The sequence below is a fragment of the Siphateles boraxobius genome, unplaced genomic scaffold (genome assembly GCF_051911475.1).
Source record: "Siphateles boraxobius isolate OS27281-9 unplaced genomic scaffold, OSU_SipBor_1 7, whole genome shotgun sequence".
NCBI classification, from domain to species: Eukaryota; Metazoa; Chordata; class Actinopteri; order Cypriniformes; family Leuciscidae; genus Siphateles; species Siphateles boraxobius.
Window position 1 is genome coordinate 5310292 of NW_027509197.1, and position 13917 is coordinate 5324208.

General features: G+C 38.0%; 1 protein-coding gene and 1 long non-coding RNA gene across 2 annotated transcripts; both read left to right on the forward strand.

The window, feature by feature from the left end:
- Positions 1–561: 561 nt before the first annotated feature.
- LOC143723783 (uncharacterized) lies at positions 562–6073 on the forward strand. The gene is made up of 4 exons (XM_077216563.1): positions 562–566; positions 4460–4607; positions 4830–5034; positions 5766–6073. The coding sequence occupies exons 1-4, from the start codon at positions 562–564 to the stop codon at positions 6071–6073; spliced, it is 666 nt and encodes a 221-aa protein (XP_077072678.1).
- A 379-nt stretch (positions 6074–6452) lies between these two features.
- On the forward strand, positions 6453–10812 carry LOC143723164 (uncharacterized). Its single transcript, XR_013197057.1, has 6 exons — positions 6453–6600; positions 6697–6770; positions 7323–9421; positions 9598–9673; positions 9793–9879; positions 10019–10812. It is a non-coding gene; the product is annotated as an uncharacterized LOC143723164 (long non-coding RNA).
- Positions 10813–13917: the final 3105 nt, after the last annotated feature.

Here is a 13917-nt window from a genome sequence, read left to right on the forward strand (position 1 = left end):
ATGATGTATAATCCTTAAGGCTCTCCTTGGTGACCTCATCTGTCCATACTTTGAATGTCCTTACTTATGATCAGACTTGAAGCACTGTCTTTATATTTCAATGAAAGCTTAAATGTTAACATCAAAATGTTTTAGAATGGCATAAAATTAAGAAATGAGAATGTGTCTGTACACCTAGCCCGTGTCTCTTAATCAGCATAAGCATTAAACTTTTGTTTGCTTACAGTCCCTCTGACTGCATGCTCAATATATCAATTGGACTGTGCAATGACAGATATCACAATAGATGATGGAGAAGTGAACTGTGCATCACTACGCTGACATTAACTTTATCTGAAAAATGTATAAAGTATTCCATAAATATTATCAAAACTTTAGGTGGCCTCATAGTGTGGTCTTGTATCAAATAATGATGGCAGTTGTTAAGTATAGGCTATTCTGCTCATTACCAATATGCCTAGTAATTGCTGACAACAACTAGCCTTTATAATCAATCTGGAATGTAAACAAAACATTTCAAGGTAGCTTACACAATTCAAAGAAGACTATATACTTGTGAATATGAGGTGCTAGAAAAACAAAATTCGTCTGGTGGTATCCAATGATAGACAGCTTTTCAAAACTGCCTCAGTATAATAGCCTACCGCTGTCACGCAATCTCTGCTTCGGAGAAGCGTGGTCGGCCCATGGTCGCGCAGGCAATTATTATTATTTAATAATTGCCTGCCAAAATCATGACCAATACTGTATAGGCTACATTATCAAATATGCCTATAATAAAACAGTAGATCAACATGAAATCACCACAGTGGTAGTCTGTAAGATGTAGAACAAGAATCTGGTGGAGTTTGCTAAAACAATTTGATTTTATTATGTGTTTTTTTAAGTCTACCGAAACCAAGCGCATACACCTTGAGCCTACCACGCAACCTTGTCGTGTAGACGCGCAAAATATTTGTAAGCGCCAAGTATATGTCATACTCTAGATGGCGCGACCGCATAGATGGCGTGACCTTGACCGAATTATAATAGGCCTACTGATTTTGCGCCAACGAGTGGCTGTATCAAAAAAGCGCCAAAGTAGCAGCCTGCACTTTGCATGTAACTCCTGGAAATATGGACTCCAGTCTGTTGCCCTACTTTGAAGTAATTGGTAAAATGTTACATAGTGGCTGTACTGATGAGGACATTAGTAACCATCTGACATTTGAGTGCGGCTTGCAAAGAGGAGCGTCGGTAGCGAATATTCGTCGTTTTTGCAAAGACAATGACTTAAGAAGACCCCGAGTGACGGACAACGAACTGCATGCTGCTGTCTTCAAATCCATAAACCAGGTAGGCTTAACTGCCTCTCCTACTATGAAGTTTCAATTGTGCATGTTTTATTAAAGTTTTGTTTGCTGATGATGAAAGGAGTAGGCTACACACTTCAGTTTTAAGTAGTGCTGGGCGGTTTGACCCTAAATTTATATCACGTTTTTTTTTTTTTTAATTAAGCCGGTTTTCCGGGTGTTCAAAATCAGGTGTACAAAGCATTTTCTACTGGTTGATAGAGGAATTACTTCAATAAATTGACTTAGGATGGTCTATTTTATTGTCATTAGTTAATATTGTAGAATAGAATAGTGCCCAGTTGCCTATAACATAAAATTGTTATTTCTTAACGTTCTAATAACATTCTTATAACCAAGCAAGAACGTTAATACAATGTCTAAAAAAACTGGACGTTTTGAATGTTCCTAAAACATTCAGAAATAACGTTTTTATAACTTAATGGGAACGTTATGAAACGTTCTTATAACCTAAAATTGTTAGCTGGGGAAGAGGAGAGATTCGCGATTGCACTGAACACGTTTTAAGTTCAACTTTAAACGTCGGCAGATCGCTGTGCTGTTCAGACTACACTACTTGCTCTGGAGTCTTGAAGTCGTTGTGCTGTTCACACTACGCGACACTGTGATCTGCAACAGGGGGTTACACACTACACGAGCTGACAACAACTCTGTCACCAGTTAAAGCAACACTATGTAAAATTTTTTACCTTAAAATAATGTTTCCAAAATCTTATCAGTGGTTCATCAAGTCGTAACAGGGTGAAAGGCACTTCTGCCATAGCCTGACGGGGCCTGTGACGCTTTTACTGGCACTATGTAACTTCGGGTTTCGGGTAGAAACCCGACCACAAAAAGAACTACAAAATTCGACTGTTTTACGTCAAGCGCTACAATAGTCATTATTTCGTTTTTTTTTTCGTTTCTGATGTCGCAACACATCATCCTTTCATGAAATCATGTAACATACTCTACCTTGTCTGTGGACATCGTTTATTCTAAAGCCGGTGCTGGATAAACAGCGAGCGTGCGTGCGATGGTAGGCTAAGTTATTTACGACAGCGGCAATGGACAATTTCATTTCCAACCAGTAGGGCGACCAAAGAGGAAAAGTTACTTGGTGTAACTTTAACGACTCTCTATCCGGTCCATCAAAAACCTGTTGTCGCGGAAACACACGCGAGAACAGTGGAAGGAGAAATTAAACCGGAGTTGTCTAGTAACTAGGACAAAAATTGGTTGCGCAATGATCTGTTCAGAACCCCGGGAGAAAAAAATATGGGTGAAAAAGGATGGATAAGCACACGCGGGAAGCAGGGATTGTCTGCTAATAGATCACTGACAGAGCTGCACAATTATAATACATAGCCTATACTATTAATAAATTAGAAAACTTAGCCATTCAATATTTCATTTTCAATTATTTTAATTATCACAATTAAAGTTTTGTTTGCAGTGTTGTAGTCGAAACCAGCTCACTCGAGTCTGAGTCGAGACCATAGAGGGTCGAGTCCGAGTCGAGACCGAGACCATAGAGGGTCGAGTCCGAGTCGAGACCGAGACCAAAGAGAGTCGAGTCCGAGTCGAGACCGAGACCAGAGAGGTTGGATAACCGAGGTTGGGTCCGAAACCAGACCTAAAGATATCTTCAAGAATATGTAAAATATTTGGTGGTAACAATAAAATTGCCACCATACTCAAACAGTAAATCAAATATACCATGGAATCATACACTGTAATGGTAAAAAGGCCTCATAGCGGTGTAAAGGTAATTTTATTAAAATTATGACTTAATTATTACAATCAGTTAGTGCTCTTACACATACTGCACACGAATTCTGTGTGGCTCTTATATGCAAACTGAATTATGGATGATAAGGCAGACATTTTCAATACATAGTTGAGCTAAAGGCCACATCACATCTGACCTGGGTCCTGCTGCATTTGCGCGCCGCGAACGTTACGTCGCGTCAAACGCCGCGTCAAATACGCCTCTATTGCGTCTAGTTAGACGCTTGAACATTCGGTCGAGTTAAATTTTTTTAACTTGAGCGGAAGACATTCGCGGCAAACGCGTCGCCCAATTCGCGTCATTCACAACGCCCGGCGCGAATGATGCGCCTATTCACGTCTTTGCATTGACTTTGTATGTAATCTACTCGCGCAAATAATTAAATTTGCGTTCGATGTGAACACACCATTAGTCTCAAGTCATGCGCAAGTTGCGCACAAGAAAGTCAGCAAGACGTTTCAATCAAACAACAATTTAAAGAAATATTAACATAGCCTACAGTAATAATCATGACATATTTTGAATGGGTCTCGAGTGGACTCGGGAATAAGTCCGAATCCTAATATGTTCGAGTACGAGTCAATTCCGAGTCAAAATGCACACGAGTCCATGACACCGAGTCTCGAGTACACAACACTGTTTATTTGTATTAAAATGAACAAGCACAACATTCAGCATTAATCAAATATTCTTAAAGATTTATTATAATTATTAATAATGTTATTTCAACATAATATCTTGTTATTTCGACATAATAGGCTATGTATTGTCTAAACGCGTAAATAAAAATTATGTTTATTCAGCCAGCGCACATACCTGTATTTTCTTCCTGTTTTCGGTCGAAGTCCACAGTAGTCGATTGTCGAGTTTGCGTTCGGGATCCTTAGTTATCTAGTTACCAATGATCGCGCGGGCGAACTTGACAATTGACTACTGGGCTTCCTTTAAAACCTTAAAATCAAATTGGACAATTTTCAGGCCTTATCTGTGAATGTCAAGAATGCAATTTTATCTATACAAATAATTAATTGGATTATGAGGGTAGCATTATTTTTAAAGTAGTTTTAAAAGTTTACTGTAATTTATAATAAAAACAGCAAACAATTACAATTATTAAGATGCATAAATAAGTGAAGGACTTAAATGTTTAATCGATTATCAAAGTACATCTAATCAAATAATTGTTGCGGCTATACAGCCTTTTAAGCAGCCAGTCAACACTCAGATTACCTCCCCACTACCTGACAACATAAGACGTACTATATATTTTTCAGCTAAAGTTGAGACTGACAGACTCCTGCTGTCAAAGAATTGGGAATATTATATTTTCTTGCAGAGGTGCAGTGATGGAGTATGGGATGTGGGACCAGGTAAGAGTGGACCATGGGAAGGAGTTCTACCTTACTCTTTACATGCAGGAGAAATTGGCCAACCACCGCCACAACACAGAGAGGCCACCATATATGCAAACACCATCAACAAAGGTGAGTGCAGTTGAGCAAAATATGCACACACCCTGATAGTAATTTGTAAGTTTCAATGATTTTAATGTCAGTCTCCCTTTTAATTAATTCCTTATGCTTGTATATATTCGTAATGGAAAGCTAAAGGTTGGTGATAATTGTGTAGTGTTGAAATCAGCTATTGTTGGACAGTATTCTCTGTGTAAAGAATTTAAATAAGTATTTTATATTTTGCTTTGACAGAATCACACTATTGAAAGAATTTGGCCTGAAATCAACAATAGGGTGAACTACCCTTTAAAACTGGCATTGGTCCAACTAGTGGATCAGGAGGTGTTGGATATGGAGGACAGCATGTCCAAATTCTGTGTGTCATCCTTGACATGCCAGTTGGCTCGGCTTGGAGTTGACCGTGTTGTGCAAGCGTGGAATGCCCACAGGATTCCGGGTTTGTGTTGGGGTTTGTCTCAATCAAATTTGAGTCTGATTGCATGTCATCTCAAATTTTGAAAATGCGTTATAAAACGTGTGATGCTTGTTCAAGCCCTTTTTTATTAATGACAATGTCACGCGTTTTGTATACTATTTTAAGAGGTTTTCTGATTAACATATTTTTAAACTTGTTTAATAAAACACTAGGGGAAGCATGATGCAGATCATAAGTGAGTTCTGGGGCCATCATTGAGCTTTGTACTATAACATTAAGTCCTAGGTAATTTTATGCAACATTTATTAAAACACATTTTCATAGTTATTTTGGTCAAGCAAATTCACATTTTACTATGCAAATCCTAAATGTTATGTTGTAGTAAATAACAGAACAATTTGCCTAATAATAACAACAGTCATCCTTATGCAGATTGTTCCCCCTCAGAGGACCACAATGGAAATAAGCCCACGGCTTTTTAGTGTATTTTATCCTCGACAGTTTTTTAAAAATGCGTATGAATTGGTCTTTTGGGCTTGATTGTACTTGTTTTAACTTTATTGTCAAATAAATAAAATAAAATAAAATAAAATAAAATAAAAAATACACATGAAGCAAGATTGTGGGTCAGCTTCTCAAATGCACAGTGGTTATACAAAGTGGGATGCATTTTATTATAAATAAAAAAACGATTTTGTAAAATTCATTGTATAGCTTGAGCAATGTATCCTTTTTATCTTTACTTTTTTTAGGAAAGGGAATCCCCAGTTACTTGGCCAGAGAGGGATGCCCAAAACGTGTATCCACAGACCTTTTGCCAGAGGCATCAGTGGCTGCAGACTGGTATGAGCAAGAGCTGGGATCATTAACAAGAGTATCACAGTTTGGCACCAGCCCCTTTCAGACTGCACAGGACCAGGAAACTGCAGAGAGGGAATTTGCACTGCAATGGCCAGATGTGACTGTAATGTTGGACAATGCTGTCAACAATCAACCAGAATATTTTAAGTCTGGACTCCAAGGCCTGATTGATTTGACCCGAAGACATTGTCAACATTGACATTACTTTAGAGACATCAGTGACTTCCCAGGACATCATGCCTCAGTGGCTTCCATAAACCTGTTGTTTATAATTGTTCTTGTTTTTGCCTTAGCAATATTTTCAGTTCTAACAAATTTGAACACATGACAATTTAACAAGTTCGTTATGGGGTAAGTTAGGTTAAAGTTGTTGTTTTGTGTGGCAGACTAAAGACAGACTGTTGAACTTTGAATAAAAATAATCTTGGTTCAGGTTTGAAATTCATCATCTTTTATTTGTGACCAGATCAAGTAGGCTATTGATATCTACTCCCTTCCTATAGAGGGAGTTTGTTGCAGGCTAACTTCCCTGCATAGTTTCCACGCAGGTGTTATGGGGGTGTTTGGAACTAGGAAGTAGATAAAAGCAGTGCACCGTGTTGATGAGTTGTTTGTTTAGTTGGCCTAGTCAGCGCGCGTCAAGTGCGGCATTTAAAAGTGGGACGAGAGTAATTTATTTATCCGTCGGGCTCATTGCCCTTTGTTCTCAGTCGAGACGCGGGGACGGTAAGCGCCTATTATTGGCGACAGTTTATTTGTCAAGCACGATGCCTTGAACTGACGCAGTTAAGTCACACGCTAACGTCTCTCTTTTGTTCCCAGCGGTGAGCGGGAGCAACGAGAGCTTTTCATTTGCACTGGCAACATATTCCTGTCCGTCGTGGTAAACAGGAACGGTAAGCACCTTGTTTTTAATTGACTGTTGCGTGCAAGTTAGGAAGCTCGGTAATCGAGGACGCATTTTAATGGAGCTATCTTCCTCGTTTTTAGTCTCGTTGGTCACAAACGGAAATCTAGTAGCCGAGCGGGGACCCTTAGCGCAAGGTAGATTGATGTAATTATGTAGCCTAATTTAATGCATTAATGTTGGAAAGACTGTACTATTTGTTGTGCCTTCTCTGCTTAAATGTGGTGAATTACTGCTGTGGGAAAAAACAGATGTTATGTATTTATTCTGTGTGGTATGTTGTGGGTGGGATATTATACAGTGGGAAACACTCTTTTGTAACCCAGGGAAGGACAATACAGATGGAAAGAAACTTGTGCAGTTGGTTTTATGCTATGTGCTTATGGTATGCTTGCGATTTGTTGCAGAAACGGAGTGCTGTGGGGTGTAATTGCCGCTTTCTCCCCCTTTTTGTAATTTTAAGAATTATATGGTACCTCCAAGGTTTATTGTACATGCTGTTTATTTGTTTCGTTTGTTCTTTTCTTTCTTTCTTTTGAAGGGATGGTTGTTGGTCTGTTTGTTTTGTCTGGCAAATGGTATTGTAAACGGTACTATAATACTGCGCAGCACTTGCCCAAAGCTAGCTTTTGGTGTAGAGTTGGTGTGGTTTCATATGCACTATCCAGTTCAGAGCTTGCTGGCTATGCAGTCTAATATCATAGTAAGCCCCCACCCAGGGGCGTTGCTAGTTGTGTAGCTCTACTGGGGCACAGTACTTAGCCTTACTAGTCTCTTTTAAAAAGGCACTGTTAAATAAATGTTCTGTTTATAAAAGCAACCATGAAAAAGCATGAGAAAAAAGAAAGAAAATAAACGATCTTAGTAGCCTACACAGTAAAATATTTTTTGCTGCATTAAATTAAGGCCTAATCCAAATGGCTGGTAGAGTCATTTCAACTGTTAAATCTTGATTAATAATGAATTGCTTTCACCTGCGAAATTGAAAACTTAATGTAGCAAATATTTTGCCATGAGTTATTGATCACATTTATGCAAACCGTTTGTGCTTTTGTTAAAGCCCGGCTCCGATGAGTCGAAAATTAGTGCGTTTCCAACAAATTAATAATGTAAACGACAACCTCACGAGTCCTAACGAAGAAAAAAAAAAGTGCACTAGCGCTGCCCTGGACTTCCCGTGTCAGCTCTGTTTTAGCTCTGTTAACATTAAATAAACCTGCTCGCGAGCAGGTTTAAGATTGCGCACCTGTTGCTATGAGAGCAATCACAGGAAGAGCGTCGAAGAACCAAACTATCCAAGATCATGACAAATTGCCAACAATCAAACCCAGCTAAGTGAGTAAGCGACGTACAAAGAATGGACACTATAGCCATAGGTCCCCAATTTAAAATGAGGCGGAGCGGAGGTGGTAAAATCCTAAGGGGGGTCCGGGGGCATGCCCCACGGGAGAAAATGATGTAGCCTACATTTTAAAGATAATCCAGCCGCCAACCACCCATTCTTTGATTTAGATAGGCTATCTGCATCTGATCATTATATTACAATTTGTCAAATTCTCAGTGTGAATTCTCAAGCATGATAACTAGGCTAACATATCACATTATGTTTAAATATCGTTTAAAATTAACATTTAAATTAAAAGTTCTTTTTTAGGCAAAATTACATTTCCTTTATAACCTTAACAGAGCTTTACTCCCTTCAAACTTAAATTCTTAATGTTTCATTACATCACTTTTTGAAAACACTCTTATCGGAATCATTTTTGTACCTTTTATAAAGGGCATTCCCCCCCTAATTTTATGAAATGTATGCTCTAAATTTCTTTTAAAATTCTTACATTTTACCAATACATTCAATTAAAAAAAAATAAGACACTATAGGCTCTGTAAAAATGAATACATATAGATTTTATTGATATCTAAACAATAAAATGGAGGCAACAGATTACAAGCAATATTATTAATTAAATTTAACAAATTAGAATTGAGTAATAATCAATCCAATTACAGTTTTTCTCGATTGCTTAAACACATTTTCTGGTACTTGAGACACAATGACCACAACATGTAACTCATTCACCAACCCCCTGAACCAATTCTGCTAAACTACAAGCACAATTCCTGCTCTACACTCAAATTGCAGTTCTAAAACACACTTTTTTCAAAACACTACACACAATTCTCTGCTTTTGGCACAATTTTCATGCAGAAAATATCTTGTTTTCACAAGGAACACACTGCCATTCAAATATGCACACTGACTCATCACAAGGGCAAACACCCGTCACACAGTTTTACAATTAGCAATCAGAGCTTTAGCATAAAAGGGCAACAGGTGAGCTCTTCAATGGAGCAATGGATGCCAACATTGGAAACAGAGGCAGAGCCAGAGGAGTGAGAGTAAGAGGAGGAGGACGAGGACGAGGACGAGGACGAGGACGAGGACGAGGACGAGGACGAGGACGAGGACGAGGAAGGCCAAGGACCGTAATCTCTGATGAGATCCGAGCCACTTTGGTTGATCATGTGGTCAACCATGGTCTAACAATGAGGGAGGCTGGGCAAAGAGTGCAGCCAAATCTGAGCAGGTACACTGTAAACTGTAGCATCCATCATCCGGACTTTCCGAAATGAGAATAGGTAAGAAATCTCTCACTAGAAAATTGCAGTACTGCGTATCAATACAGTACTCAATGAGTACAGTAGTACAGTATTGCCTGTGGACTGTTCTGTAGGACTGTAAAAATACTGTAAAGTATGTTTCAAGTATTTAGGAAATGTATTGTATTTACAGTATTTTACTATTTGTTTGGCAGAACTGCAAGATTACCAACACAAGGCGGTCGGGAACGTGTTCTGTCTCCTGAACAGGAAACTGAAGTCATAAACATGGTCCTAGAAAACAACGCCATAACATTACAGCAAATACAAAGAAAAATAATAGAAAACAATGACATATTTCAAAATATTGATAGGGTAAGCTTATCAACACTGGACCGTGTCTTGCGCAGAAATCATCTCAGGATGAAGCAGGTCTACAGGGTGCCATTTGAACGCAATTCAGAAAGAGTCAAAGAATTGCGATATAACTAGTGCAAGTGAGTCCCAGAATTGATGCATACTCTCAACACTGTATACAGTAAATTATACATATTTCAATATTGTAATCATAATGATTGTGCTTCACAATAGTGACCACTCCATGTCTATTTCTGATATTGTCATACTGTGTTTCAGAGAGTCCTTGAGCTAGAGGTGGCTGCAGTGGAGCACCAGTTCATCTTCATTGATGAGGTTGGGTTCAACCTCACAAAAAGACGAAAGAGGGGAAGGAATATCATCGGCCAGCGTGCCATTGTTGAAGTCCCTGGACAGCGCGGAGGGAACATCACAATGTGTGCAGCGATTACCCACCAGGGCGTCATCCATCACCATGCTACCCTTGGCCCCTACAACACCGCCCATCTGATCACATTCCTGGACACCCTACACAACACACTCATTCCACCAGATCAGGTAGATGGCCCAGAGCAGCTCAGGTACGTCGTCATTTGGGACAACGTAAGTTTCCACAGGGCTGCTCTGGTTAGTAACTGGTTCACTGCCCACCCACGCTTTTTAGTTGTTTATCTCCCTCCATATTCTCCATTCCTCAATCCGATTGAGGAATTTTTTTCTGCCTGGAGATGGAAAGTGTATGACCGAAATCCACAAACGTGTATACCTCTTCTCCAAGCTATGGAGGACGCATGCTGATGCTTTTCATGGCTGGAATCGCCATGCTAGGCGATATTTCCCCCGCTGCTTGGCCAGGGAAAACATTGCTTGTGATGTGGATGAGGTGCTGTGGCCAGACCGCAACAGAAGAGAGGATGCAGCATAGTTTTTTTTTTTTTTTACTGTAACTGTGTACAGTAAATTCTTCTGTTGTTTTGTATGTAGTGTATGTGCAACTTTGTGTTGGTTGGGAATGGGATGCACACTCTGTTCATGTTTTTGTGGGAAAAATAAAATATATTTGTTACCATGTATTTGTGTGTTCTGAGTATAAAAACAATATTCTCAAATATTTTACAACACACTTATGTATGTACTGTCTTTAGTAAGTGTAACACTGAAAGAAAAAAGTCATTATGATGAATGGAGAAGAAGTGTTTTCCATTCATCATAGTGTTTTACATTGAGCAAATCAGTGTTCAACAGGTTCTTATAAATGTCTATTCATATGATGGTTTGTGTGTGTCATTTGAAAACAAAATACCATTTTGAGAAGAAATAACATTGTTTTGAATGTAAAGTTTCATTTTGCAGGAGAATTGAGGGGTTTTGCCCATTGTGTGTGTGTTTTTTTAATTGTGTGTAGAGTTCTGAGAATATGAGGCATTCTTTCAGAAAATGTGTGTAAACAATCGAGAAAAACTGTAATTCTTTAAAAGTTAACCATTTAAAATGAGTAAAATTTACAAAATAAATTTTATTGCCAATATTTTGTAAATTTTACTCATTTTAAATGGTTAACTTTTAAGGAATTAATTGGATTAGATATCAATAACTAAATATGGATTAGATCAATAAAATCTATGTATTCATTTTTACAGTGTGTGTAGGCCTACTTTCTTAACTATAATTAATATGTTATAAATAACTGGGCGTGCCTCAACAGCGCAACGTTGTTACCATCCGTATTAGGTGGGGCTATATTATTATCAACGGTCCGTGTACGTTTTGATATTTTGTTTTTTCGTTTGAACCACAAAACAAAATAACGAGAAACCACTTTTTTTTTCGTTTGTCGTTTCAAACCAAAAACAAAGAAACGATAAAAAAGAGCCGTTTTCCCGTTTTTGGTTTCTGAATCAAAAAACGAAAAACGACTAAACCAAATTCAAATAACGGTCTGGGTCAGGGGATCTCTGGATAATCCGTAATTCGTTTGCAATTACAAAACGAAAATACCGTTTTTCTGTTTTTTGTTTCAAAACGAAAAACCAAATAACCGTTTTTGGTGTCAGAATCAAAAAACGAAAAACCAATTAAAAACGGCCCGTTTTTCGTTTCTGGCTATCATTTTTATCATTATTCCTTTTTGAACAAAGAATGAATAGGGTCAGGGATAATCCGTAAATTCGTTTGCAATTACAAAACGAAAATACCGTTTTTCTGTTTTTTGTTTCAAAACGAAAAACCAAATAAGCGTTTTTGGTGTCAAAATCAAAAAACGAAAAACCAATTAAAAACGGTCCGTTTTTCGTTTTTGGCGATCATTTTTATCGTTATTCCTTTTTGAACAAATAATGAAGAGGGTCAGGGGATCTCTGGATAATCCGTAATTCGTTTGCAATTACAAAACGAAAATAGGCCTACCGTTTTTCTGTTTTTTGTTTTCAAAACGAAAAACCAAATAAACTTGGTGTCAGAATCAAAAAACGAAAAAACAATTAAAAACGGTACGTTTTTCGTTTTTGGCGATCATTTTATCGTTATTCCTTTTTGAACAAAGAATGAAGACAGTTCGTTTTTCGTTTATAAACCAAAAACGGAAGTCACGTGGTCTATTCCTTTTTTGGAAGCGAACGTTTTTTAGTACAACTAAAGTAGCACTGGGTGTGAAAAAAACACTTTAGTTAACTGAAATAAAAATAAAAATAAATTAAATAATAACTCTTAATAAAATTAAACATTTGTAAGACCATTGGTGACCTCTGTAGCTTCAGATTAAGACAAGTGAACTCATTTTATATGTACCTTAGGATAGCAGGTAGCCTATTTATTGATAAGTTTCTATTATTTAATTCACATTTTAGTTTTGTAACATATTTATAGCCCTTCTTGCTATGTGGAAGCTCAACCAGCAGAGGTCACTCTACCCCCTTCTGTGTACTTACTCTTTCTATGGCGACAACAGGCAACAAAGGTTTGACCTTTTGACCTTTTGACCTGCCTTCAAACTCCTCTTTCTATGGCACTATAGCTGCTAAAAACTCTCAGCTTCCACCATCTACTGTTGCCCCTTCTGTGTCAAAACAAAACTCTTCCAAAACAAATCTATAAAGTTGTATACTTTTTATTTTCCTTTGCATTTAAAATATTTCATCTACTTAACTAACATAATACGTATATTACACTGGAGAAAAATGCAGCTTGTACTTCTCATTAGTTATGTAGACCTACTTGTATGTGAAACCTAGCATTACTCAGTCAAAAATGATCTCTAGCTCTGGGACTTTCAGATAATTTAGTGCTTTTTTTGGGTTTAATTCTGTTTGATGAACCACCAGGGAAAGGCAGTGCTCTGTACTCTTGGTACTTGTGTAAAGTAAAATAAAAGTGAAGTTAAATCATTTAGTTTTTCTCCCTGGTACTCGTGTCAGGGCCTCCCAGATTTTACCCAATACCTGGAGGATGTGAGCCTGTGCACTGTGTGCAGGGTTTAAGGACTGATGATAGTATAGCAAGACTGGCCCCAGTCACCTACCATCACTCTCTCTTCAAATAAATGCAGGACTGGCAGGACAAAGCAGCACCCACTCCTTCCTCCGGCACCATAAAAGGGCCTTGTTGTCACTTTCAGATTGTTTTACCGTGTGTGCTTTAACCTTACACATTTAACCTTATAATTTATTATCCTCAGGTTAGGTAGAGTAAGTCAAATCTGACCTAAATCATAAGCATTCAAATGGTACTTACAACTTGTTCAGAAGACTTCTCTGTGGTCAGTTCTTGCTCAAGGTTTATTAACAACAATACTGGTAGACAATTGTTTGCAATTAGTATAATAGTTATTTATTAATATTTTAAAAATAAAAGTTAAACCAAAAACTAATAGCAAAGTTACAATATAAAGCAAGGTCTAAATCAAAGGTGTAATCAGCTGGGTTTCTGGCGTCGAGAGATACCGCTCAATCAGCATCTGCCTGTTCAGTCTTCTCATCAGTCTTTTATACTGCCGATGTCAGACTCTCTTCTGCTGTCATCAATTGGAGAGCTGCCAAGTCTTCCATGATCCTTTTAAGGTGTTTCCGACGTAGCCTGCCAGCTCTCTTCTTGGCCCATTTCCTCTTTGCCCTTCTTTTCTTCGTCTGTAAAATACATACCTTATCTACAGCATTACATCTTTCTTAAAAGCTATTTTTATC